This window comes from Microtus pennsylvanicus, chromosome 4 (assembly GCF_037038515.1).
Source record: "Microtus pennsylvanicus isolate mMicPen1 chromosome 4, mMicPen1.hap1, whole genome shotgun sequence".
Lineage (NCBI taxonomy): Eukaryota > Metazoa > Chordata > Mammalia > Rodentia > Cricetidae > Microtus > Microtus pennsylvanicus.
In genome coordinates this window covers 139401549-139428380 of record NC_134582.1, presented here as the reverse complement: position 1 = coordinate 139428380, position 26832 = coordinate 139401549, and the positions used below count along the sequence as shown (strand labels likewise).

The 26832-nt window shown below is 39.8% G+C and overlaps 1 protein-coding gene across 1 annotated transcript in view; it reads right to left on the bottom strand.

Moving 5' to 3' along the window:
- The window catches only part of Myo3a (myosin IIIA), a 195238-nt gene that overhangs the window by 41953 nt on the left and 126453 nt on the right, over positions 1-26832 (bottom strand). The window contains exons 18-24 of the mRNA XM_075971112.1: positions 24197-24341; positions 13303-13456; positions 11799-11887; positions 9171-9300; positions 7265-7344; positions 6848-6925; positions 4437-4642 (exon numbers count right to left, since the gene is read on the bottom strand). Coding sequence (XP_075827227.1) covers positions 4437-4642; positions 6848-6925; positions 7265-7344; positions 9171-9300; positions 11799-11887; positions 13303-13456; positions 24197-24341 — 882 coding nt within the window. The remainder of the gene's footprint in view (positions 1-4436; positions 4643-6847; positions 6926-7264; positions 7345-9170; positions 9301-11798; positions 11888-13302; positions 13457-24196; positions 24342-26832) is intronic.

Here is a 26832-nt window from a genome sequence, read left to right as displayed (position 1 = left end):
GAATTGTGGTTCAGAGTTTGACTTTAAGGCATGAGCATGTGATAGCTAAACTTGTTTGTCAAGCTATTTTTCTCTAAAAGAGAAAACCTCAGTTGAAGAACTGCCTACATCAGTTTGTTTATAGGCCTGTCTGTGAGGCATTTTCTTGATTGCTAACTAGTATAAGAAGGTCTAGCCCACCGTGAGTGGTGTCATCACTAGGCAGGTGAGCCTAAAATGTATAAGAAGGCTAGTTGAATAGGACCCTGGGAACAAGTCCTTAAACAGTGCTCCTCAGTTAGTTCCTCCTTCAAGCTCTTGCCTTAACTTCCTGTCTTGGTCTTTCTCAATGGAGGACTATAACCTGTAGGCTAAAATAAAACCTTTCCTCCACACGTTGGGTTTTGTCACATCAGCAGAAAGCAAAGCAGAACTGATGGAGGAAGGTCATTGGCTAATAAAGGAACTGCCTTGGCCCATTTTATTGGTTAGAGCATAGGTAGGTGGAGTAAACAGAACAGAACGCTGGGAGGAAGAGGAAGTGAGCTCAGACTCGACAGCTCTCCTCTCGGGAGCAGACGCCTCAGAGAGAGATGCCATGCCCGGCTCCCGGGCAGACACACGTGATGAAGCTCTGACCTAGAATCTTCCGGGTAAGACCGGTGCTCACAGATTATTAGAGATGGGTTGATCGGTATATCAGAATTAGCCAGTAAGGGCTAGAGCTAGAGGGCCAAGCAGTGATTAAATGAATACAGTTTGTGTGTAATTATTTCGGGGCATAAGCTAGCCAAGCAGGCGGCTGGGGTGTTGGGAACGCAGCCTCGCCGCCCTTATTACTACAAATGGCGCCCAACGTGGGGCTCGAACCCACGACCCTGAGATTAAGAGTCTCATGCTCTACCGACTGAGCTAGCCGGGCAGGCGGCTGGGGTGTTGGGAACGCAGCCCCGCCGCCCTTATTACTACACAGAACCTACCGTGTACAGTCTTGTCAGCAAAGACCGCTGCTTAGGGAATTGCAAGCCAAATGACTGTGTATTAGGGGTCAGTTTGAAATGGAGCTAATTTCTATGGATTTTAGAGTAGGGTTCATTCTAAGAACAACAACAACTCCCTTCCTTCAAACAGTAAAAACTCTGTGCTACAGTTCAGAGCTTGCATGTCTCCAATGTCCCATTTAACTTTCTGTGTTAAAGAGAATTAACTTGCTCTGTGAAATAATCTTTAGAAGACTGTGGGAATCCTAAGAAGTGTCACCCACTGGGAGGTCTTCAGGTTACTGGGGATATGTCCTTGAAGAAGTTATTGGACTCCATCTGAGAGATATAGCACCATAGGCCCAAAGTCATGGAGGGAACCAAAGGCCTGAAAGCTTGGATCAACCTTTTATCTTCATCAGTTAGCTACTTCACCCTGATGGGTAGAGTTGATTACCACACCTAGTGTCTTCTTCAGTTCTTTGAGTACCTTCCCCGAGGGCTGTTTTCTTGACCAAAACAGAAAAGCTTGCCTGTAATCACCAGGAAAGGCCTGGAGAAGTTTTCAACCAAGGAGCTTAGTCAGTGCCAAGGCACAGAGCGCTATATATATAAGTCTCATAGAGAGCTTCAGGAGACCTTTTTTTTTTTTTTTTTTTTTGTTTTTCGAGACAGGGTTTCTCTGTGGTTTTGGAGCCTGTCCTGGAACTAGCTCTTGTAGACCAGGCTGGTCTCGAACTCACAGAGATCCGCCTGTCTCTGCCTCCCAAGTGCTGGGATTAAAGGCGTGCGCCACCACTGCCCGGCTATTTTGCCTGAGTGTACATAAACCTGGTGAGCCATTATAGCTCACTTTCTGTATGAAATCCCACTTCCCGTCTTTCCTAATAACTGCATCCTCTGCCAGATCCTCATTTGTGGGTAGTGATTCTGACATTTAATTAATGCTCTTTCCCTCTGTGAACACCAGTCTTTTGAATTTCTCATTTACTACTTTGCATTGCTTGTTAACATCCCACGTCTTTGCCTCTGATAATCCTAACTGGGTTTCAATTACTGAAGATAAGCCAGTTTTAAAACTGTGTCTCCACAGTTCTTAGCATACTAGCTTAGCATACATGTTCTATATTAGTAATACTTCAGTAGAATAAGATAGAAAAGACTAATTATTAGATACTGATTTATTGATTTACTTAGTGATTTACCTAAAGTCCTTCTTATAGTGCTTATTGTCAAACACGACTCCAGTCATGCTACCTGGAACAGAATGACCTGGAGAAATAGCTGAAAACCCAAACTGAACCAAAAACAGTTGCTACCCTTAGCAACCTGACCACAAAAGCTTACATCTGCCATATGCCTTTAAAAAACAAAAGGCTCCCATCTAACTTCCATATACATTTTGCTTCTGGAAAAAGCCCCACTTTATTGCTTGCCCCACTGAGTGGTTTTATAAAATAAAATATAAAGGAAAGCTGGACTTGGACTGAGGTTTTTCAAAAGCTGGAGGTCCTGGGTTCAGTCTCCTGGTGAATACGTCTCCTCTCTTCTACTTTCATTAGTGACAGGGTGCTTACTCCAGACAGATTATTGCAGCAATATTGATATTAACATCTAAGAGGGTCTACTCTCCTCACAACACACGAAATATATGATAATAAAATTGGATTTTAATTTTAACCTTGAAAGTTCTTTACATCTAATATTTTGAGTTATGTACTTTCATGAACAGAACTGAGTATTTATTTACCGACCAAGTAAAAATTTCAATATTATAAATTTTGCATTTATATACAGTTCTGGGACTGAGCAATAAAAAGTAAAGTCAATTCAATTCAATCTCTGAACTCTAAATTTCAAATCTATAAAGTTGGTCTTAAACTTCTATGAAAACCTTCTAATATAAATCCATAATATAAATGTAATTTTTATACATCATGAAAATGTGTTCTTGGTTTCAGGGTATTCCAAAAAAAGTTTTTTTATCTTCTTTTTTGGGTTCTTATTTATTTATTTATCCTTTTTTTCATAAAAAGAAGACAAAATATCTCTTTTCATTATACATACCAATACCAGTTTCTACTCCCTCCGCTCCTCCCATTCCTTCCACTTACCACCCACCCACCTCTATTCACTCCTCAGAGAGGGTAAGGCACATTGCTTTGGAGAAGGTTCAAAGCCCTCTCTACTATATCTAGGCTGAGCAAGGTATCCATCCAAAGAGAATAGGTTCTCAAAAAGCCAGTACATTTATTTTGGATTTTTTTTAAAAAAAGTTATGATTAGTTGCTAAAAAATAAGAAAATTGGCAGAAAGAATTCTCATCACATAGAATATGGATCTTCGAGTTATAATAGGTTGGGTAGAAAGTGTCGTGTGTGTGTGTGTGTGTGTGTGTCCATCACCAAAGAAGCAGGTGTTGAAGCTTGATCTAGCAGTGCTTCTGAGAGTCACTAGATCACAAGGATGCCTAGCTTGTCAGTGGGATAGCTATTAGGAGTTGGGGTCCCACTGGAGGAAGTAGCTAGCGGAAGACACAGAGGTGCATATTTTCACCTGCACGGCGTAGCTTTCCTGTCCCTGCCCCTTCTCCATGCCCCTGCACCTGCAGGACTATCTTTCCTGTCCCTGTCTCTTCTTTGTGTCCCTACACCTGCAGGATGCACCTTTCCTGTCCCTGCCTCTTCTCCATGCCCCTGCACCTGCAGGACTATCTTTCCTGTCCCTGCCTTCTTCTTCGTGTCCCTACACCTGCAGGATGCACCTTTCCTGTCCTTGCCCCTTCTTCGTGTCCCTGCACCTGGTGGGTGGTGATGGAAAAATGTAGTCAGAATTTGTTGAACAATCAAAAACAAAGCTTTGTTTTCTTTTTAATATTCCATTACATGCTTTGAAAAAATATTAGGGAATTTTATAGATGGAGAATTCTTTAAACATTAAATTTTTCTCAAAACTGCAATATGTCTAACACTTGAAATTTCTTTAAAAATGATGATGAATAGAAATACAGACATTTAAAATATTAAATATTTTAAATATTGAGCCTTAGCATTACCACTAAAATATTACTTAAAATACATTTACTATATGAAAATTAATTTTACAATGATTTTAAATGTTAAGAACTCTTTGTACCTAGTAGATTCTTTCTTAAATTAGAAAAGATTAAATCGGCATAGATTTAATTGACTTTCTATATCTGCCAAATCTCCATAGACATGACATTATTCAATTTGATTATTATAAGTGTTCCATTAGAGAGTCATAGCAGATTGAGGAGGGGAGGGAAGATGCCAGCAGACTTCCCAGGACACAGGAGAGTTTCCCAGACTCAACTAATGTTCTCTTTTCACCCCATGAATAAAATGCTTTCCCCCTAGACCTTCTGAACTATTCTCCACTGATTTACATTCTCCAATTCCCCTGAAAATTTTTGAAAAATAAACTATACAAAGGAAATGCAAGGAATCCACATACCTTCTTATGAAGTTAGCAAACAGTATTCGATGAGAGTAACCAAGCCTCCGAATCCTGGCTGTTTCCAAAATCCCTGTGCAACGCAGCTGCAGCAAAACTTTCTCCTTGTCATACTTTCTTGCCTGCCTCTCATTATTTGGCTTGATGCAACGCACAAAATGAGGTTGGCCCACCACCATCTTAGATAACAAATCCATCAAGGAATACTATAATATACAACCAGAAATCGATTTCATGGTATGACATTAAAAGAAGTATGAATTTGTAGGCCTTCATTTTTGAGAATTAATGTTACAAATGGCTAACCACAGTGAGTGGAAAGAGACCTGATAAAAGGATAAGGAATTCATCTACAACTACAGATCCAGGGGTAGAAATGTAGAGGCAATGGCTGGGAGGTCGCCTGGCAACTCTAAAGGCAGCATTAAGTGATCAATTCATTTTTTATATATTTTAAAAGTAATTATGTCCTCTCAAGCAAACATACCAAATTACAATATTGAGACATGCAATTTGGTTAATTTACTTTATATACTAATTTTCTTGTTCTACTCTGTCTTTGTAGAAAGCATAAAAAACAAACACTTCAATCTCTGTTGGAATCCTCTACTTTAAAATTAGGGCAGAGAAGTAAGTTTCAAGAATAGAACACAAGAAAGTAATCAAATTATTATCCACTTAACTATTTTACTGTGCTTTAGCTTATTATCTTATTGATTTGGGGAGAATATTGTTATTAATATAGTTATTAAAACTGTATTCTGTACCAATGGTTTGTTAAAATAATAGCCGATTATTAGACAATTAAGAATAACTCATTCGGATGTAGTGGAACCTCAGCGAATTAGTTATCTCCAAGGCCAGGATCAGAATTTCCTGGAGGACTGGGAATTCTAGTGTTGGAAATGCAAACAGCTAGAGTTGCAGGGCCAGTGCAGCTCGGATGCTGAAGCTAGACAACTGGATGCTTGCCTCTTGGGGACCAAACAGCTGCAGCTGTCCCTGGAGCCTTTGATTACATTATCTGTGAATCATCACTCCTATACTCATGCAAACATCTGCCGGGCACTGGGATCCCGAGGTGACAGCGCCTGCCAGCTTCCCAGCAATTAGGCATAGTCACCCTCCTTCCACTCTTGTCAGCAGAAGGAAAAATAGCTTGAGAACATGCTACATACCGTGTGTAATCAATCCTCTGTCAATCTTTGCTTCAACCTGAATTACAAGGAGTCCATGACCTGATCAGATTCAAACGGTATTTGATGCTCTCACCCGAGTACAAGAATCCTGTGGACAACTCACTTAAAAAAGTCAACTAATCTGGCTGTAAGTAGGTTTAGTGATTCGCCAATGCTGCCTTGATGGTATAAAGGGACAGAGCAGCCGTGGGCACGGGTCTTAAGCATGCAAGTGTAGCAGGCAATACTCAAGTAGGATTTGATACAGTGGCTACTATGTACTTGGGCTTTGAGGACATGTAACACAAGTATTCAGACAATTTAAAAGATGGTTTGTGGTTCCATTAGAGAAATGCATAAATGCATTGGACAACCAATAGCAAATGTAATATGGTTGCATCTACGTCTTCTGTATTAAATGCTACTGTTAGTAACTGCCAAGTTTCAGGTGGCATTTTCTCCATTGTCCTGGCTGGCTGATTGGGAGGAGGTCAGTGAAAACTGGAGCTGGACCGAGAAGTGCTTCCTTTATTCTTCCTCCCACATTGTCCAAAGAAAGGCCACCTTGTTCCTAGGCCCTGGTGTGTGCCATACCTCTCTGCTGAGGCTCCTCCTCGTCCCAGTCCTATAATGGGCTCCATCCTCCTGCTGAAGGTTATCAGCTCGCGTTTGTGCAAGGAAATATGGGCTGGAGGACCACGTTCAACTATGACCAGCCTTGTTTCTTCCTAAAACCTCGCAGGGACATTGAACTAATATGTCTTTCTTTTCTTTCTTTCTCTCTCTCTCTCTCTCTCTCTCTCTTTCTTTCTTCCTTTCTTTTTCCCATTCTAGTGGGAATGTCAAATGCTGTACAGACTTTCTTGTTTTCTTTAGAGACAGAGCCTCACTATGTGGTTATGGCCATCCAGGAATTTGCTGCGTAGACCAGACTGGCCTTGAACTTAACAGAGATCTTCCAGCCTTTGTCTACCAAGCTGAGATTAAAGAAAAGTGTCACTTTGTGCAGTTTATATATATTTTTTATCAAGTTATAGAATTTAATTGTGATTTTCATGGAGTAAGATACCAAAATAAGCAATCTACAGATGAAACTATATATTAACACATCTGTACCAATGCATCTAATGGGCGTAATAAATGTTACCTTTTGTCAGTTACCACTTTTCATATGTAACTAATTTAGGATGGGCATTGTCCTTAAATACAACATATCATAATTTAACATCTTACTCTAAAATACGATGCGACCGTTTGAGTTTTCATGTTGGTGGTTTCACAGGCATGGCGTGTGATGTCTCTAGTTTCACCCTAAAGAGACCAAAGAAGACAGTAAGGCCTTGCCATGTTCTTCACACTGTAATCTACAAGGAGCACAGGGCATTTTCCATCAGTTTCCCTTAGTCTAGGTGTTCAAAGGCACAAAGCCACAAAATGTTACCGATATTCTACTTTAAAGATGGTTGTGCTAGCTGCATTGTCTGTGTTGACTGGTCTTGTGCAGAAGATGAATGTTTCTGACCCTGGCCACACATATATTTTTATTTAGAAACAGAATAAAAAAAAGATTGAAAAGAATTAGGAATATACAAGAACGTCACGATGTTTGAGATGCTGTCAGTAAAGCAAACATAAGAATAATAGTCTTACCTTGGTCAGATTTGTGGCTTTCTCTGAATTCCTCATCTGATAGTTTATTATATTTTTAGCTTTAGAAAGTGGCAGGTTACCTATGGGGATGCAGGTAAAATTAATTTATCTTTTAGAACCTTTAGTGACTGCACAATTTTTCCTTTTATTTAAACTATTCTGAGTATATTAGAACTCAGAGGCTTGGTTACCTATTTATTGAAACAAGAATAAAGAATATTATATGAAGAATTATAATAAATCTTTTTTTTCTGTGTAGCCCTGGGTGTCCTGGAACTTGTTCTGTAGACCAGGCTGGCCTCAAACTCAGAGATCCACCTGCCTCCGTCTCCTGAGTGCTGGGATTAAAGGTGTGCCCCACCTCTGAAAGGTTATAATAAATCTTTTTTTTGTTTTTGTTTTGTCTTCTCTTTCTCTGTTCTCCTCCTCCTTTCCATCTTTCTCTTTTCCTTCCTCCTGCTCCTCTTCCTCTCTCTCTTTTTCATTGTCTTTGAGAGGAGCTTGCTATGCAGTCAAGGATGACCTCACACTCGCGGCAATCCTCCTGCTTCAGTCTCCTGAATTCCAAGAGTGCAGACAAGTGCCACCACACTCAGCTACCACACATTCCAAACTCAGAAAGAGAAGGAAAAGCCAACCATCTATATGGCAAAGCAGGCCAGGCAGAGGTGAGTGACAGGTTTCCTCTCAATTTTAGAAGATGCGGGCAGACGGTGACGAGGGAGCAGTTCACTTTGCATCTCTGTATCAGCTTGAGGTGGGCTTCACAGTGAGCCCTCACACCTCATGAAGTGCTTTTAGCAAGTCAAGTGTGGATGATGTCAATATGAATTTTCAATCTTAGCATTCAAATGTGTGGTTTATACATTCATGGCAGTGAAACAGGTAAGGTTGAAACAGCCACAAAGACTTGGCCTTGAATCACAGCTATTATCCTTAGTTGGGCTGCTGTTGGTTATAGCCTGTAGTTTGGATACTTAAATAAGGCTCACTTTAAAGTGTTTTAATAAAATTACATACAAAGAGTTCAGAGCAGGGCAAGGGAGGAAGGATAATGTTTTAAACAAATTGTGTTTGAGTAACCAGAGAAGGGTTATGGGGATGGAAGGAGAGATCACAGAGTTGTGAGGGACATAATGTGTGTGATTAACAGGCTCACTATTAGTTACAGGGATGCATATATGGGGTTTTTACATATGTAAAAACCAAGTTTTATTTGACTAAATATTTCATTTATACATCAATAATAAAACCATTAAAAAGTTTTCATAATTAGCAGCTGGAGAGTTGGCTCAGAAGTTAAAAGCACTATTTGCACCTTTGGGGTCCTGAATTCAGTTTCCACCAACCACATGGTGGCTCACAACCATCTTTAGTGGGATCTGATGCCCTCTTCTGGCATAAAGTTGTACATGCAGATAGAGGACCCCACATAAAATAAAAAAAAATCTTTAAAAAAGCTTGCAGAACAATTTATAAGTACAATATAAAGAACCCAAATATTATATCCCCTCTAATTAATGAATGTGAGGACACATAAGGAGTCTGGAGTGAGGAGAGAGATAGCACAAACTTAATCAGCAGAGAGCTCATGACCACCAGGGACAGTCTACTCCCTGCCCACTCCTGACAAGAGCAGCTTTCTCTTGAGGAGAGTGGACTCTTCTCAGGAACAGCCGGGACACTTCCATGTTTTTGGTGAGAGTCTCAAATACTTTCTTTATAAGATCCTCACTTCTTTAAATTAATTTCTGTGCCTTCCTCAGATTAGGAATAAATGATAATCCAGTAAATCAAAATTAAAAAAAACACAAAAAAAATCGGACTACGGTCACAAAAAAAATCACAGAGATAGAAACTACTGTATGAGGCTTAGAGGAACCTTTTCAAAAGTCAGCTGCCTTACCTGTTTTGGTCAGAGGATGGTTGACAAGTTGTCGAATTACACTGTTTTCTGATGACCTCAGAAGCAACACAATATCAGTTGGGAGTGTGTCTCTGTTTTTTGCTAAGAACCCACTAGCACTATAGAGGACCTGTGGATACAGGTGTCACAGTGATTATTACAACCCACACCATCACTGCCATCCTCGAGGCTTAACGAGCTCTCAGCCTGTACTGAGCAACAGCCACACAAGACTGTGCGTGCAATTCCTTACATTTGGTCAGGAAAGCTGTACATTTCCTTTATTGGGAGAACGGGAAGCATGGAAGAACCATCCCCATTTCTCTGAGAACTGGTCCAGCTCTCCTAACTTCAGTATGATAGGTCTTACCTAACTTGGAGACTGAACGCTGTAGGGGTGTGTGTTTCTGGAACTTCTAACTAATTTTAAGACTTTAAAAATATGAACATATCCCAAAGATTTCTGATGAATAATAAAATATGCTGTTATGGATTGAATCATGTCCCTCAAGAACTTATGTTAAGAGGCCATGTGAAGACTGGGTCATGTGACATCTGTCTACCAGCCAGACAGGCTTCATTAGATGACAACTCTGCTCAGGGGACCACGGTCTCAACATCTCATATTCTAGAACAACAACAATAAACATCTTTTGTTAGATCATTCAGCCTGAGGTACTCTCTTTTCATGAATTAAATAACATGCTTATTAAAAACAGCAGGATAAAATGGCCATAGGCAATTCTTAATTGGTAACCAAAGCAGCCTTTATTTGCTAAGTCAAATGCTAAGAATCATGAAAGGTTATAACGAAAATGATATATACATAATATGTATATATATTATATCAATTGAAATTGTATATTGGGCTGGAAAGATGGCTCAGTGCTTAAGAGCACTGTCTGCCCTTCCAAAGGTCCTGAGTTCAGTTCTCAGCAACCACACGGTGGCTCACAACCATCTGTAATGAGATCTGGTGCCCTCTTCTGGCCTGCAGACATACACACAGACAGCATACTGTATACATAAATGGTGTATGAGGTTCTTCGGTCTGTGAATTGCTTTCATTGGTTGAGTAAAGAAATTGCCTTGGCCTTTTGATAGGGCAGGAACTTAGGTAGGCGGAGTAGACAGAACAGAATGCTGGGAGGAAGAAGGTCAGACAGGCAAATGCCATGAAGCTCTTGTCTGACACTGACTCTGGTTAGAATCTTTCCCGGTAAGCCACGACCTAGTGGTGATACACAGATTTAATAGAAATGGGTTAATCAAGATGTGAGAGTTAGCCAATAAGAGGCTACAGATAATGGGCCAGGCAGTGATTTAAATGAATACAGTTTTTGTGTGATTATTTCAGGGGTTAAGCTAGCCAGATGGGATGGAACAAAGCGGCCCCGCCCTCCCTACAAAACATAATAAATAAATAGATTAAAAATTATATATATATGTGTGTGTGTGTGTGTGTGTGTGTGTGTGCTTTGCCTGCATGTATGACCATGCACCATATATGTGCAGTACCTACCAAGGCCAGAAGAGGGCATTAGACCCTCTGGAAATGAAGTTAGAGTCAAAGCTAGCTGTGATGTGAGTGCTGGGAACCAAATCCCCTGATTCTGTGCAAGAGCAGCCAGTTTTCTGATCCACTGAGCCATCTCTCCAGCCCCTCAGCTTAGGGGGATATATTGTTAATGACAAAGGTCATTGGGACATTCTCTGGCCTCTGGACAAATATATAGAGCTTCTCAATTAGTTTATTTTTCAATAATTTTCTCATTTTATATATTACTTCTTGATTTTAATCTTCATATCTCAACAATTATGGCAGAGTTCTGAGGGGATGGCCCATTACTATCCATGGAAGGGAGAGTTTCCTTGGGTTTAAGACAGCATATCTGAGGTTGGACAAGTGTACAGTTGTGTTTCAACCATGTATTAACACTTTTTTAAATTTAAGACCATCCATTAGTTTGCTCCACACATCTGGGGCAGCTCTGCTAGCTGACTATTTCTCTTAGTACTTTCTCTTTCATTTGGAGCAGGGAGGGGTATTGGCTGAAAAAGTGGGGGTGAGAAGAGGGAGGGAGAGAGGAAGAGGGAGATGCAGGGAGATGGAGGGAAGAAGAGGAGATGAAAGCAAAGGAGAGAGACTGAGGGAAAGTGAGAAAAAAGAAAGAGAAGAGAGAGAGGAGAGAGAAAGAGAGAGAGAGAGAGAGAGAAGAGAGAGAGAGAGAGAGAGAGAGAGGAGAGGGAGAGGGAGAGGGAGAGGGAGAGGGAGAGGGAGAGGGAGAGGGAGAGGGAGAGGGAGAGGGAGAGGGAGAGGGAGAGAGAGAGAGAGAGAGAGAGAGAGAGAGAGAGAGAGAGAGAGAGAGGGAGAGGGAGAGAGGAGAGAATGGGAAGACAAGAGGGAGCGACTGCCCCAAGGTACTCTTTAAAAAAAGTAAAATACAGATGGCCACTGCCAACTGATCATTGTAGTCAGACTGGATGACAGGAAGACAGGCAAACAGAAGAACCAGGACCAGATGGAGGAGGTAAGGGTCATTGCAGCTATCTCCTAACAGACTAAATCAGTTCTACTATGTTTTATTGACCGAAGAAGAGTGAGTCACAATTCCCATGAGTTCTTACTTTTCCCGCATAGTGGTGAATGCCAAAACTAAGCTCCAATCTTTTGGGTCTCCAGAAGTACTGTGATTTCAGGTTATCTTCAAATTTTTCTGTAGAAGAAAATGGAGATTCTCAAGTAAAATTGATGGTCCGAAGTTATTTTTTCCCATACAATGCATGGTGAGCAGAGATATTTTAATACAGTGAAGTCACAATCAAGTGTGTATCACTGCATCTTACTTCAGAGCAGGTCTCGAATGTAAGTGGGTCAGAATCACCTGGGGAGCACTGTGGCAGTGTGGGCTATTGGCTCACCCTGTGAGTGCAGTATCACTTGGCAGGTCCAGGGAGGGAGCCAAGAATTTGCCAGCTCCTGGTATTGCTCATGCTGTGGTGTGATGGTCATAATGTGAGGCCAGGCTCTAACCCTAAAGCCCTGATGGTGTGGCTTTCCTATCTATTTGGTTACATGAGAAGCTCAATGGGTTCATACAGGCAGTCATTTTAAAACATCAAGCACCTGCTGTCAACTTATTTTCCCTATGACGATAAGGTATTTCCCTTTTCTGTCTGGTGTCTAGGGGACAAAACAACTCATGTCAGGAGAAAGCAATACCATGTTTATCAAAAGAAAATGAGGAAGAAAAAAATGAACCCACATTTTCTTTAAGTGCTTACATGCATTTTATGAACAGGAAACAATGGCTTTTTTCATTTACTTAACAACTCAAAACCCCCTTTCCCCCCTATTTTATGTTGGACCTTCTCATTTTAACCACTTTCTTTCTGAGGTAGGCTCTCAGGTATCCCTTGCTATGTAGCCAGTGGGTACAGTTTTAAGGTTGTGAGGTTTGCTTCCTAGAGCCCTCATAGAAGCTCATAGGGTTCATGGTTGTAATCACAGGGAGCACAGGTGGGGACAGATGGGCCCAGAGACTTGCTAGTCAGCCAGGAGAGCTGGAACTGTGAGCTTCGGGTTCAGTGAGAGACCCTGTCTCACAAACTCAGGCACACAGTGGTAGAGGAACGCATCTGAAGTGGACCTCTGGATTCAACATGTCTGTATGAGTAGGCACTTTTGACATGCACTTCTACACATAAATAAATAAGTAAAAATATGTATATATACATATATCTGAATATTGTTCACATTACTGATTTTTTTCCTTCTGTTCACTATTTCCTTTTACATTCTAGAGCTGTCCTTGTTCTGCCCCAGTTTCTGACTTAGGGTAGATGACTTCTATGGCGATTTGTAGTCCAAGATTTCACATTTGAGATTCTACCATGATGGAAGCAGAAACCCAATCTCCAATCTTGTTTAATTCATCACTATTAATTTTACCATACTATAAACACTCACTGGTTTAGGCATAAGTTCAAAGATCACTTCCGGAAAACCAGGCACCGCAGGCTTTGTGGCAGCTGCTTTGTTGCAAATCATTTCAAACAACTAAAACTCAGTGCCTGGGAAAGCCCCGTGCCTTCGGAAATCCACAGTCACCCAGGTATAAAACAAGCTCACCTATGAGAGTCTGGTCAGTGGCCTTGGGAAACCTACTTTCCTCGTCAAGCAGGGACAATAAGCCCATTGGCTTCTGTAGGAACATGTCTAGGAGGGGCCGGTTGTCTTCGTATTCAATAACTCTAGCATCTACATCTTCATTTAGGTATTCATTCTACAACAGGTTATGAGCCAAACAGAAAAAAATCACTTAAAACTGAATAATGTATAGGTGGATAGTAATTACCCAGGTTTCCATTTTACATATATTAGAATAAATTGCTATCTGCGACATCACCTTAAACAGAGTGTATCATTTCGTTTCTTTCTTCGCAGAACTGCTTGCTTATTAAAATCAGCACTGATTATAATCAGTAGATTGGTAAAAGGACTTTGCCAGTCTCTCAGAATTTCAGATGTCTGTGCTGTTAAGGGAAAGTGGTTACCGGAAACGGCTGTGTCCCAGAACTTGCCAGCATGACTGAAGCAGATCCTTGGTTATGCTTTTCCTATTGTCTCTCTCAAGAGCACTCACGTACGGTTCAGTGGTGGCTTCAGAGGCTGACCCTGCTAGTGGAGTGGATAGCATAGGACATGGAAACCATCTATAGCTTCAGCATCACAGCACTGAGGCATAATTCTAGGCTCAGCTAGAATTTTCTATCTGAATTTTCTGACTCTTTAAAAAGTTCCTTTCTCATCTATCAAACCAACTCACAATATGGTCCACTCATAATTGTTTGTATCATACAATGTATGAAATAACCAGACATAGCCACTGGCAATGACGGCAGAAGCATGGTGTGGTGCTTCGAATGTTCTCAGTCCAACATGTATTTTAAATAAGACAAAATATAAGTCCCAAAGAATCATAAAGCTAAAAAATAGTTTATCTAGCATTAAAAATAAAAACAATTTCTTGAAGTTTCACAGCTCTTACTTTTGAAGGTAACCTTGGGAGAAGTCTGCCAACCTAGAATTATTTTACTGTTAGACACATTATGCTGACAGCATATAATAGCTTAAATCACAGTTGCAAAGTTCAAAAGAATTTCTTTGTTTTATATAGAAAGTCCACGAGGTTAAGGTCTCAACTGATGCAACTGTCATTTCTTTCTCTTGTCGGTGTCAAAATCCATTGCATGCTTTTGTGGCAGGTCACACAGTGCAGGAAGAAACAATGGCTTCTTCAAGTACCCTTGTTATTATGAACTCCAGATAAACCATAGAGAAAAACTTCTACAATTGCAATCAGGGCTTATAAATGGCTTATAGTAAAACAAACACACCCAAAACCATACACTACATCTTATAGGAAGGATTATGGCAGAATGCCCAGTTATCTTTAAGCCTATGTGGACATATGACCCATCATCCTTAGTTCTTGGGTCATGTAAAGGAGATAGTGAGAAGAGCTGTACCCGGTACTAAGCTGAACTGTGGAGAATATGCACTAGGCTCTGCTCTCACTGTTGGGATTTAGAAGGCTGGGAAGTGCACTCTAAGCTTCAGGGACCATCACGGAAGAGGGGAAGGAAAGATTGGAAGTGGTCATGGTGAATGGAGGGAAACAGTGTCTTCTGGACAGGACAGGACCACTGCACTCAAGAACTCAGAGCACCTAATTCAAGATTCAGCAAAACCACTTTTGGGAATATACCCCAATAATGCTTAATCATACCACAAGGACATGTGCTCAACTATGTTCATAGCAGCATTATTTGTCATAGCCAGAACCTGGAATCAACCTATATACCCCTCTACCGAACACTGAATGAAGAAAATGTGGTACATTTACACAATAGAGTACTACACAGCAGAAAAAAAATAACACTTTGAAATTTGCAGGCAAATGGATGGATCTAGGAAACATCATACTGAGTGAGGTAACCCAGGCCCAGAGAGATAAATATCATATGTATTCACTCATGAAGTGGCCTTTAAAATAAAGCAAAGAAAATCATTCTACAATTCATAATCCCAGAGACCTAAATGACTAAGAGGTCTCTAAGAGAGAGAAGAATGAATCTAATCTACATGGGAAGTAGAAAAAGACAAGATCTCCTGAGTAAATTGGGAGAGTGGGGATTATGGGAAAGGGTTGATGGGGAGGGGGGAGGAGGAGAGGGGAGCAGAAAACATATATAGCTCAATAAAAACAATAAATAAAAGAAAAATATAAAAATTTTTAAAAAATGGAAGTTGAAAGTCATTTAACTACATATTAACAAAGCAAAGGAAACCAGAAAGTTTGAAGGTTCTTCAAGTTGTGTTCTTCATTGCATTTTGAGTGTGTTTGGTCAAGAAAACCCACATGAGGTGCATCTTGGAGGCCACAGCCCCAACAAGCTGAAATGCTTAGTGCTAACAGCATCATCTCCTCCCTGAGGGAGGTTTATGATAATGCCACTGATCCCTCAGATTCAAGCAGTAGCATGGGAGGTTTTGTCATATCCTGATGGAGCCACAGATTTCCACAGGCTTCTTAGGCAGGCACAAATGTAAGCATCGCTTCCTCAACACAGGTCAGTAACATGGGAAAGGCCATCTGTTCTCATTGTGGGCTCACCTCATCTGAGACACCATTCCCCAATCTCCAAGACTAATTTAGCAAATTTCTTTCTCTTTGTACACCCTATCATACTTGGAATCATTTTATAGCATTCCTAGTATTTATATTTATCGTTTTTCATGTCTCTCATTGTAATAAAAATTCTATGAAAACAGAAGCTTTCTACTGTTTACCTCTGTATCTAGAAAGAATCTTACATAGTAAACATTACATGCACGTGCACCCCACAGTAGCTTCATTCACATGTTCAGGCCCTAGCATCTAATGCATTTAGGGACAGGACTTTAAGGAGGTACTTTGTAAATGAGGTCCATAAAGGTGGGGCCCTACTCTAGTGTACCAGCTCTACTTCTAAGCAAAGTAAGAAACATCTTGATTCCCATACACAGAAGACATATGGACAGGACAGACATGCTGACTCTGGAGAGAGGCCTTGGGAGAAATCAACTCCATCAATGCTTTTATCTCAGACCTTCAGCCTCTAGAACAACGAGAGAATGAATTTCTGTTGGTTAAACAAATTTCCTTAAAGTCCATAGCATTTTATTACAACAGCCAACTAGCACACCAAGCTTTCTGGATTTTTTTTTTTGCCTGTACAGGTTATTTTGAAAAATCAGTTTTCCACAAGGGACAGCTCATGCTGTGGAATAAAAGAACACTCATACATTGCTGGTGGAAGTGCAAGCTTATAAATCACTATGGATATCAGTGTGACAGTTCTTCAGGAAGATAGGAATCTATCTATTTCAAAACCAGCTATACAACTCTTGGGCATATACCCAAAGGATGCTTCATCCTACCACAGAGACAGTTGTTCAGCCATGTTCACTGCTGCTCTGTTTGTAATAGTCAGAAATTGGAAACAATCTAGATGCTCCTCAACAAAGAATGGAGAAAGAAGTGGTACATTCAATACATGATGCAGTATTATTTGACCATTAAAAATAACATCATGAAATTAGCAGGCAAATGGATGAAACTAGAAAAAAATCATTGTGAATGAGGTATTTTAGACACAGAAAGACAAATATGGTATGCATTTGTGTATATGTATTGATTTTAGTTGTTAAGTCAATGAATGATAACCAAGCTACTATCCACAGAACCACAGATGGTAGGTATAGAGCAATGGACTAGAGGGAACAGATACATCTTATTGGGAAAGGCAAATAGAATAGAATTTTGTGGATATATGGGGGATGGAATAGGAGGATCACGTGGGGATGGGAAGGGGAAAGCGGTACTGGGAAAGAATGGGGGAGAGACAGATAAAATTAAGGCCATTGGAGGGGTATTCTGGAAACCTAATATGGTTAAAGCCTCCTAAAATATATGAACATATTAAGGTGATCTAAATGAAATGGCCAAATAATCAGGAAGACAGAGATTTAACAAGGTCCTATTGCTGAAGGCAACATCGATGCAGCTCATTGAACATGAAGGTGTGGAACTGTTGCCTACATAGAGCCTTCACCCCATGTCCTAGTGTCTTCATACAGGAAGGCACTCTGCACACCATCAAAAGAGAAATGTAAACACCAAGCCATCCACAAACCCTTCATCTGCAATGGTGAACTACCTAAAAGATATGCTAGGGTAACAGTGGCTCAAAGCTTGTGGGAATAACCAGCCAATAAATGATCTGACCTAAGGTCCACTAAAAAAGATGGAAACCATGCTTGACACAGCTTTGCCCAGAGGCCTAGGGCAAAGTCAAATAATGCCATTCAAAAAAATAAAGAAAATGTAGAGATAAAATGACTCCTAATGATATAAATGACTCCCAATGTCAGAAACATGTTAAGTGGTTTCACATACCACTATTGCAACAACTGTTTGCTCATATTATGCTGTAATTTCCTAGGCAGACGATCTAGCAAGTAGACCCAGCTGGCACGCTGCCCCAATGCCTTGCCTAGCATTGGCTGAAGCTGTCAGTAACTGCTCACAGGAGCACACCCAGGAACTGAAAATAGAATGTCTGGGGTGCTGATAGCCAACAAAGCTGGGTACGGCCTGCAGAGAGAGTGGGCTGCCGTAGATTATCAGATGGGCAAAGATGCCTGGTTATGCATTGGTGAGGCTTGGACCCAGATCGTGGGGTATTAAAGACAAACATTCTACCATCGCCCCCAGCCTACCTGAAAACGGGCAGATCTGATAAACATGTACATAAAGCTGCAGGCTACAAGATCAGCATATAAAACCAGTAGCTGTTCTATATAGCAACACTGGCCAAGAAAGAAAAATGCACTGACAAGAGATTCAGAGAAGTTGAAATACCTAGGAATAAACCTACCAAAGAAGGTGAGAGACTTCTGCAATAAAATCTTTAAGCCACTGGAAATAATAGGTAGAAGAAGACACTAGACAAAGAAAGTCCTCTAAAGTTTATAGGCTGGGCAAAATCAATAATGTAAAATTGGCCGCATTGCCAAAATCTATCTGGAGATTCAATGAAAAAACTATCAAAATTCCAGTGACATTCTTCACAGAAAAGTAAAAATATAAAAAAATTATATGGAAATACAAAAAATAGTTAAAGCGAATTCAAGCAGGAAAAACAAAACCAACCAAACAAAACAACAAAAAACAAACAAACAAACCACTGCTGAAAATAAAAAATACCTGACTTCAAATTATACCTTAAAGCCACAGTGACAGGAAGCACAGCACAGACACAGAACAGCCACATATATTTATCCACAGAAGATACAGCAGACCCAGAAAGAAGCCCACACAAAACAGCCATATATATCTATTCACAGAAGATACAGCAGACCCAGAAAGAAGCCCACACAAAACAGCCATATATATCTATCCACAGAAAATACAGCAGACCCAGAAAGAGGCACACATAGCTATGCCCTCTTAGCTTCTGAGAAAGGGTTCAAATTACACACTGGAAATAAAATGGCTTATTCAACTGCTGGGGTGGATGAAAAGTGTAATTCACCTATAGAAGACTGAAATCAGATTCATAGCTCACGTCCTGTGCAAAAAATCAATTCAAATGGATCAAAGGCCCTCATCTAAAACTTGGAACATTGAAACTGCTAGAGTAAATTATAGGGAAAATACTTCAACATGCAGGATTTGGAAAATTTCCTGAAAAGGACTCCAATAGCATAGGAAATAATCCCCAAAACTGATAAATAAGATTGCATGAAATTAAGGGGAGTCTGCAGAAGGAGCTATGAGCAGACACCATAGATGCTTCGCCAGCTTCAGCTCAGATGGGAAAGTAATATCCAGATCATAGAAAAAAGTTAATCTTCCAAAGCTTTAATTGCCAATCAATAAATGGGCTAACAAAGAAACAAGAAACACAAATGGCCACTCAACATTTTAAAAGGTGTTTAACACTAACAGCCACTAGGGAAATGCAAATTGAAAGCTACTTTGAGATTCCATTTGACCCTAGTCAAAATGGCTGTCATCAAGGTGAAAAAGAAGACAAGAAATGTTGGTGAGGATGTGGGAAAGAGGGATCCGTATGTGAATGCAAATGTCCAATTTTTTGTGGGAGTAGTTTCAAGACAGGGTTTTTCTGTGTAGCCTTGCCTGCCTTGGAATTTGCTCTGTAGACCAGGCTGGCCTTAGACTCAGAGATCGATCTACTACCTCTGGAGTGCTGGGATCATAGATGAGTGCCCCCGCTACCCAGCTCTTAGTTTTTATATAATATGGCTCCCTAGAAAGGGACTCCTGAGAGTGGAGAGAGGTTTTAGAGGAGGCACTTGTCATGAAAGTGGACAGAGGACTGACTACTTAGAGTCTGAGGTACAGTAAGGGAAAGGCAGGGGATGGGAGAGAGAAGGGGGTGGAGCATTAATAAAAACAAAGTTTGCATGAAAAAGTCATAATAAACTCATTGCTTTGTATGTTAATTAAAAACAAAATTACAGCAATCATATGGACCTATGCTAATTTTACATTTCACTGTAATTACCTTTATTAAAAACTTCAGAAGTATCTGGTGATAGTGGCTCATGCCTTTAATCCTAGCACCTGAGAAGCAGAGGCAGGTGGGTTTCTGAGTTTAAGGCCAGCCTGGCTTACAGAGTGAGTTCAAGGATAACCAAGGCTACACAGAGAAAAACTGTCTTGAAAACTCAAAACCAAAACCCAAACAAACTAAACCAAAACACAAAAACATTGGAAGCTTAAAATGAAATCAGATGAGCAAAACAAGTACTAAAAATTCTCATATCACATTGAGGGTGTTGCTCAGTTTCATCCAGGAAGGAAAAACAGACTATGTGGGAGGTATGGTTTTGGAAATGAAGGGCTGCTCTCCAGCCTTGACCCTCATACTCTAAACCTGGGAGGCCTGTGTGAGTCGAGGGAGAAAATAAGCTACTCCCATCAGGAGCTGCTGAGGGGCTTCATGATTTGGTTGGATATAAGCTTTTATACTCAGTGGGTAAAACGTGTAAAGTCTATTTGGATATAGTCTCAATCTCTAAACGTTGTTGGAGTATTTAAAAACCAAGATTTGTTCATCAGAGTCTCCTAAATGTGTAGACAGAAGTTTCTGTTCCACTTGGTCCTGCATCTGTTCAGTCCCAAAGAAACACATAGAAGCTTATATTAATTATTAACTATTTGGCCTATTGCTCAGGCTTATTACTAACTATCTCTTACAACTTAAATTAACCCATAATTTTTATCTATGTTTGGCCATGTGGCTTGGTACCTTTTCTCAGTGAGGCATTATCATCTTTCTTCCTCTGCATCTGACTGGTGATTGCATCTCTGCCTTTCCTCTTCCCAGAATTCTCCCAGTCTGGTCGCCCTGTCTATACTTCCTGTCTGGCTACTGGCCAATCAGCATTTTATTAAACCAATATGAGTGACAAATCTTTAAAGTGTACACGAGCATTATCCTACAGTATTAAATGTATTTCACTGTCTTAATAATTAAATGAAATGCTTAGCTGGGTGTGGTGGCACACTCCTTTAATCCCAGCATGTGAGAGGTAAAGGTAGGTGGATCTCTGTGAGTTTAAGGCCAGCCTGGTCTACAGAGCAAGTTCCAAGACAGCTAGAGGTACAAAGAGAAACTCTGTCTTAAAAAAAAAAAAAGAAAGACAAATAAAAAACCAAACCCAAACCAAGCAATCAACTAATCCAATAAAAGACTATAAAATGCTTTTTATTAATTGGAAAGTTAAAATAATACAAAAATTACCACCAATATGCACACAGTTTTAAGAAGGAAGAAATTAGTGCATATAGAATAAGTCATTCTTCAGCAAAACAACTTTTAGTCTTTATAAAAGGTTTGTTTTGAATCACCCACACAGTTTTTAAGATCAGACTACTGATTTCTATCGCCTACACATTTTTTTACATCAGATAACTGATTTCTTTTACTTTCCAATATTAAAAAGTTTGAAGTGTAGGAATTACATATTGAGTACATTTTTATTCTTCGTAAGTGCTACAAATTATGTGTTGAAACCTATGTTAGAAATGTACAACACTCTAGGTTGTGAAGAGCTGGAGACAAAGTTACCTATATTTCTTTACACAGGAGCAGATAGAAAAATGATTTTTAATTTATTGTTTCAATATGTACTTTAGATTTTTGCTTGCAAAACAGCTCAATTTTCAGCTCTCACCCACAGTGGCTTTTTAAATGCTATAGGTAATGGTTGATCTATGTGTAGAAACAAATATGAACACATCATGTTAAGTCAACTTCAGTCCAGTTAATGTGTTGCTTGACTGCATGAAGAAAGATCATCCAAAGTGTTGGGAGGTATACGTGAACACAGAGTAGGTTTTCAGTATTCTAAAACAATGGCTCACTAGCACCATGTACCTGTACTGAGGAGTGTCCAGTGATTCTTAGGAACGCTGGCATTTGTTCTGAGTCAAGCTGTGGTTGGTGCGCTTTCCTTCAATTTGAAATGTAAAAGAGTAGGGAGGCTTCATTCATTGTGTGTGTTCTATATCACACTGAGCACACAACAGTATAAAAATTAAGTCAGAGGACAAAACCCACTCCAGTGGCAGCATGGAAAAGTTTTGACAATGGATACACATTTCTAACATGGCAAATGTGATCACACACCACTCAGACTGCCTAACACCCTTGGTTCTTGTTGAGTTCTTTCTCATATGAAAGAAAACCATAACACACACACACAAATGTGATTACACACCACTCAGACTGCCTAACACCCTGGATTCTTGTTGAGTTCTTTCTCATATGAAAGAAAACCATAACACACACACACACACACACACACACACACACACCCCACAAACAAAACCTGGGCTATTTCTTGTAGAAATTCAGATTGAGGGCTCTTGCAGGATAGTGGCTTCTCATTGAAAATCAGATAATGTCTTTGCTGCCCTAAGCTCTATCAACCGAGAGCCTTTTGGAAAATAAAAAAAGCCAAGAGTGTGTCGATTACACAAGTGTCACAGGGAAGGCAAGGATGAGTGCTGAATCTGTAGGACTCTGATAGAATTGGGAAGGCCGTGTGCTCTCGGCTGAGCTCCTGAGAAGGATTTCAGCAGCACATTTTAACAAGATTATACAGGGCGTTCCTCGTCTGACCGTCCTTTGTTTCCAGGGAGGGGATATAGGTGACTAAAAACTGTTTCACGTTGCTGTTTTCAGATATTATTGACTTAAATGTTCCTAAAATCAATATATATACATATAAATTTGTTCTAGATCCAGGGAAGTATAAAAGCTCTAAATACTATGAAATACCATATGCTAAGAATCATCCAGGACAAACAAGAAAAACAGTGTTACCATAGATTAGATGAAAAACAAAAGAAAGGGATATGAGTTATGGATGCTCTGGATGGATGTTAAGAGATCCTTAGATATTTAATCAATGTTTACAGAGAAGTAGGTTAGGAAAAGAAAGCAACATGGCTGCCAGGGTGACAGCACAGGCCATTAATTTATCAGATGGATGATGCATCAGGATGCACTGTTCCCGTACAGTAAAGTCCAAAGACAAACAAGCTTTACTTATTTCAAACTTTGATGGGTTCTGTATTAAGGCATTAGAGCAAAATGACATTAATTTAACAAATATGTAAAATGTGTTATATGGCCAGCCTCTGAAAGCACTAAAATAAGAGGATCTTGGACATCGGAGTTTATGGCCAGGTGAAAAAGTCCATACCAAGAGTAAGGCTGGGCCATTTCATGTAGTAGGGAGACTGACACAGATGCTGTGCACTAAGAATATCAAGGTGTGTGGTGGGGAGTGAGATGAAAGACATGCGGAGTATTCTTTTCTGGAGCTTGGTGGTGAGGGCAATAGAATGAAGGTCTTGGCCATAGACACAAGCAGAGTAAGAAAGGCTTTTAAGTCTTCTATTTGCTCTTGATTTTAAGGTAATTTAATAATGTATCTGGGCACTGGGAAGATTCCAATGGAGAGAGGTGGAGGGGGGTCCAGGAGAGGGTTAGGAAGATCAAGACACTGAATATCCACCAGAATGGATGGACTATCCACTGAGTACCATTCAGAGGGTACAGCAGAGGGCGAACTAAACAAATGAAGATAGTGTCTTCAGTCTGTGTGCTTTTCTTGGACTAAAAAGTGCCAAGATGGAGATGTTTTCTTTTGTGACCACTACTTTCAGACTGCAATTTGGAAATGAAGTCAGTCTAAGTCTAAACCTTTTAAATAAAAGACTCATGTTCCTTCAGTTTACATATTTGAATTAAGACATCAGTGTAATCAGTCAACACACAGCAAAGTAACATAATTGGAAAGTGACAAATGACGTGAGTACTGATGGCAACTATGGCTCGTCTGGGTTTAATGAAAGTATGCCAAATGAAACTCAAGGAAGTCCCTGCTTTCTCTGTAGAAAAATATTATTGGAGCTGAGCCATAAATTGCACATTGTACCTGACAAAATTACTGCTTTTTGTCATTTGCACCAAACCCGTTATCTTGGATTTTGTTGCCTGGATACTAGGATTCAAAATTTTAATGTACTGTAGATGAATACTGAAATTTCAAACAGAATTCCAGCAATGCAGTCTAAAAAAATAAATAATTGTAGACAAAGAACATGTCTTTGTTTGCAACAGCTCAAAGTGGTTAAATTTTAAAGAAAAGTGCACTGGTCTTGAGTGAAGGATTTAGAACATCACCTGTCTAAGTCACATTAAATTCACACCATATTTTTTGTCTGCATTTTTACTACAGGCATGGAGAAAGTAATATTTTCATTGTCTTTGAATGTTGCAACATAAAATGTATGGTCCAGGTACTGTTTATATATCCTATGTAATTATGCACTAGCACACACATATGTATGTTTAGAATCTATACTTCAACTTACCTGCTCCCATGCGAACACGTGCTGATTAAAATAATACTGAATCTGTTCATTTGCAATGTTAATGCACAGCTGCTCGAAGGAATTCTTTTTGAAATTTTCAAAGCCGAATATATCAAGAATGCCGATGCTTAGCTCCTCGTCCCCACTGGAAGAATTAAAGAAGTGTTTGTTGAGTTATCGCTCATTTCCTTAGGAGGCAATGGGAAACAGAGCATCTTGGGATTCACGTTGGTGATTGAGTTAATTAAACAAGACTCTCCACAGAAAACAAAGATAGTGGTTGTAAAATTAATTTTAATATGTGCATAGAACAGTATTTTCCTTACTAAAGAACCCACTCCCATGTTTTTATACACCTAAACAGAAGTCCTTCCATGGGTTTAAACGCAGCCATAGCCCTGTGTGAGTCCAACATCATAGAACCTGGCTTTTACACAGCACTGCAAACACACAGACAACCAAAACTTTACCAGCAAAACAAAAATTCTTTTCAAATTTAAAATGTCTAACTACCAATGTCTTAATTATTCTCAAAGAACTGTTATTTATTTTTTTACTTATTCACTTACTCATATTTACATACAAAATCAAATGACAACCTAGAGAAAGAGACAAGCATGTAGGGATTCATCTTGTAGTTAAATATTTTAATCCCCTTGTGGTGCCACACATCTGTATTTTCAGCACTGAGGACAGAGGCAGAAGACTTGACAGGTCAAGTCTGGGATGCACAGTGGTATCCTGCTTCAAAAAACAACACAAACCAACCCAAGGGGGAAAAACAAATAAGTGAATTTCAAAATACAATTAAATACTATTTTACACACGAATTATTTCAGATTTACATTTCTTTCTGCTATCATGTGTTGCTGGTTCTGTACACTAAAAATTAGATAATTGGTTGAAACTTTTGCTTCTCTCAGTAAATAGGTAGACTGATGTAATTTTTATGTGTACTTTAAAAATGAAACTACAAAAGGTTCCATTTGGGTCTACCCATCAGTGTAAGTGATGCTCAGTGTTATGTGCTGAAGATGCAGTGCTGACAGCCAGAATCTGCATGTGCTCCCACACCTGGAGAGGATCTGTGTGTGCTCCCACACCTGGAGAGGATCTGTGTGTGCTCCCACACTCGGAGAGAATCTGCGCGTGCTCCCACACTAGGAGATGATCTGCGTGTGCTCCCGCACTAGGAGAAAGTGATTGACTCAGAGCTCAGAGTGGACAGGGGATTCCCGTTACTGAAGTCCCATGGATTGTGGATGTCATGTATCTGTAATCCAATACTTAGGAGGCTGTGATAGGAGAATCTTGAATTCTAGGCCATTCTGGGGTGCACAGTAAGGCTGCCTCTAACAACAAGAAATATTAGTGACTGACTTGACAGAACTAAACTAAACTATCACAACAGGTTTTGGATCAGTTTTTGGTTCAGTTTTTTTAAAAGACTAACCACAATCAAAATAACTCTTAAGTCTTGGCTAGTTATGGTTCATGTAAGAACAATTATTATTTAGCAGACATGCTACAATGTTTTTTTTTGTACATCATCCTTCTAGTACCATCTAGTGCTAAACATGTGGACAAGACCTAACAAAGTGATTATCTTGTTTACATCACGTGGAATATACAAATATAAAAACATTATTGGATGTTTCCAGTTTTTATAAGATGCTTAACATAATACAGATGCCACTAATGAGCAAAAGCCATTTTGATATTTAGTCATTCTGGGAAAACTGTGTTAGGATCTGAGACTCAACTTAATAGGGACTGGGAGGTTCAGGGATGATTGTTGTGATGGTGACGTTCAGGGTGTTAAGACCATGGGGGCAAAAATGGGCAATCTAGATAATGTAGATATAAAATACGATGTAGGATGGATTTTAGTGGAAAATAATGAAAAGCTGCATATGTGAAAGGTGTAAAAGATGATCTTTTATACTTAGTATCTATGTATATGTCTGTCTATCTATCATCTATCTATCTATCTATCTATCTATCTATCTATCTATCTATCTATCTATCTATCCCCTACCCATCTATCTATCCACTATACTTAGCTACGAATGAAGATAAGAACATCTAACGTAGACGTCCACCTTGCTTTTTCACACGAGCATTTTTAAAATTCCTATCACCTATGGCCGAAAGAAACTTCAGATAGAGTGTGAGAACTTTCATCTCTGCAGATTCAGTCAGTGGTGGCTGTGACTCGCTCTCTTCCTACTCTGAAGTTCTAGGAGAAGCACAGACACAGGTGTGGGAGCTTGTATCCAGGTTATAGTGACTATTATCTACCATGCTCATGTGTATTTCAGAGTCAAACTTCACTGGAATTTGCATTTCCCTGATCGCTAAGGAGGTTGAGCATGACCTTAAGTGTCTTTTCGTCATTTGAACTTCTTCTGTTGAGAATTCTCTGTTCAGTTCAGCGCCCCATTTTTTAATTGGGTTAATTAGCATTTTAAAGTCTAGTTTCTTGAGTTCTCTATATATTTTGGAGATCAGACCTTTGTCTGTTGCGGGGTTGGTGAAGATCTTCTCCCAGTCAGTAGGTTGCCTTTGTGTCTTAGTGACAGTGTCCTTTGCTTTACAGAAGCTTCTCAGTTTTAGTAGGTCCCATTTATTCAATG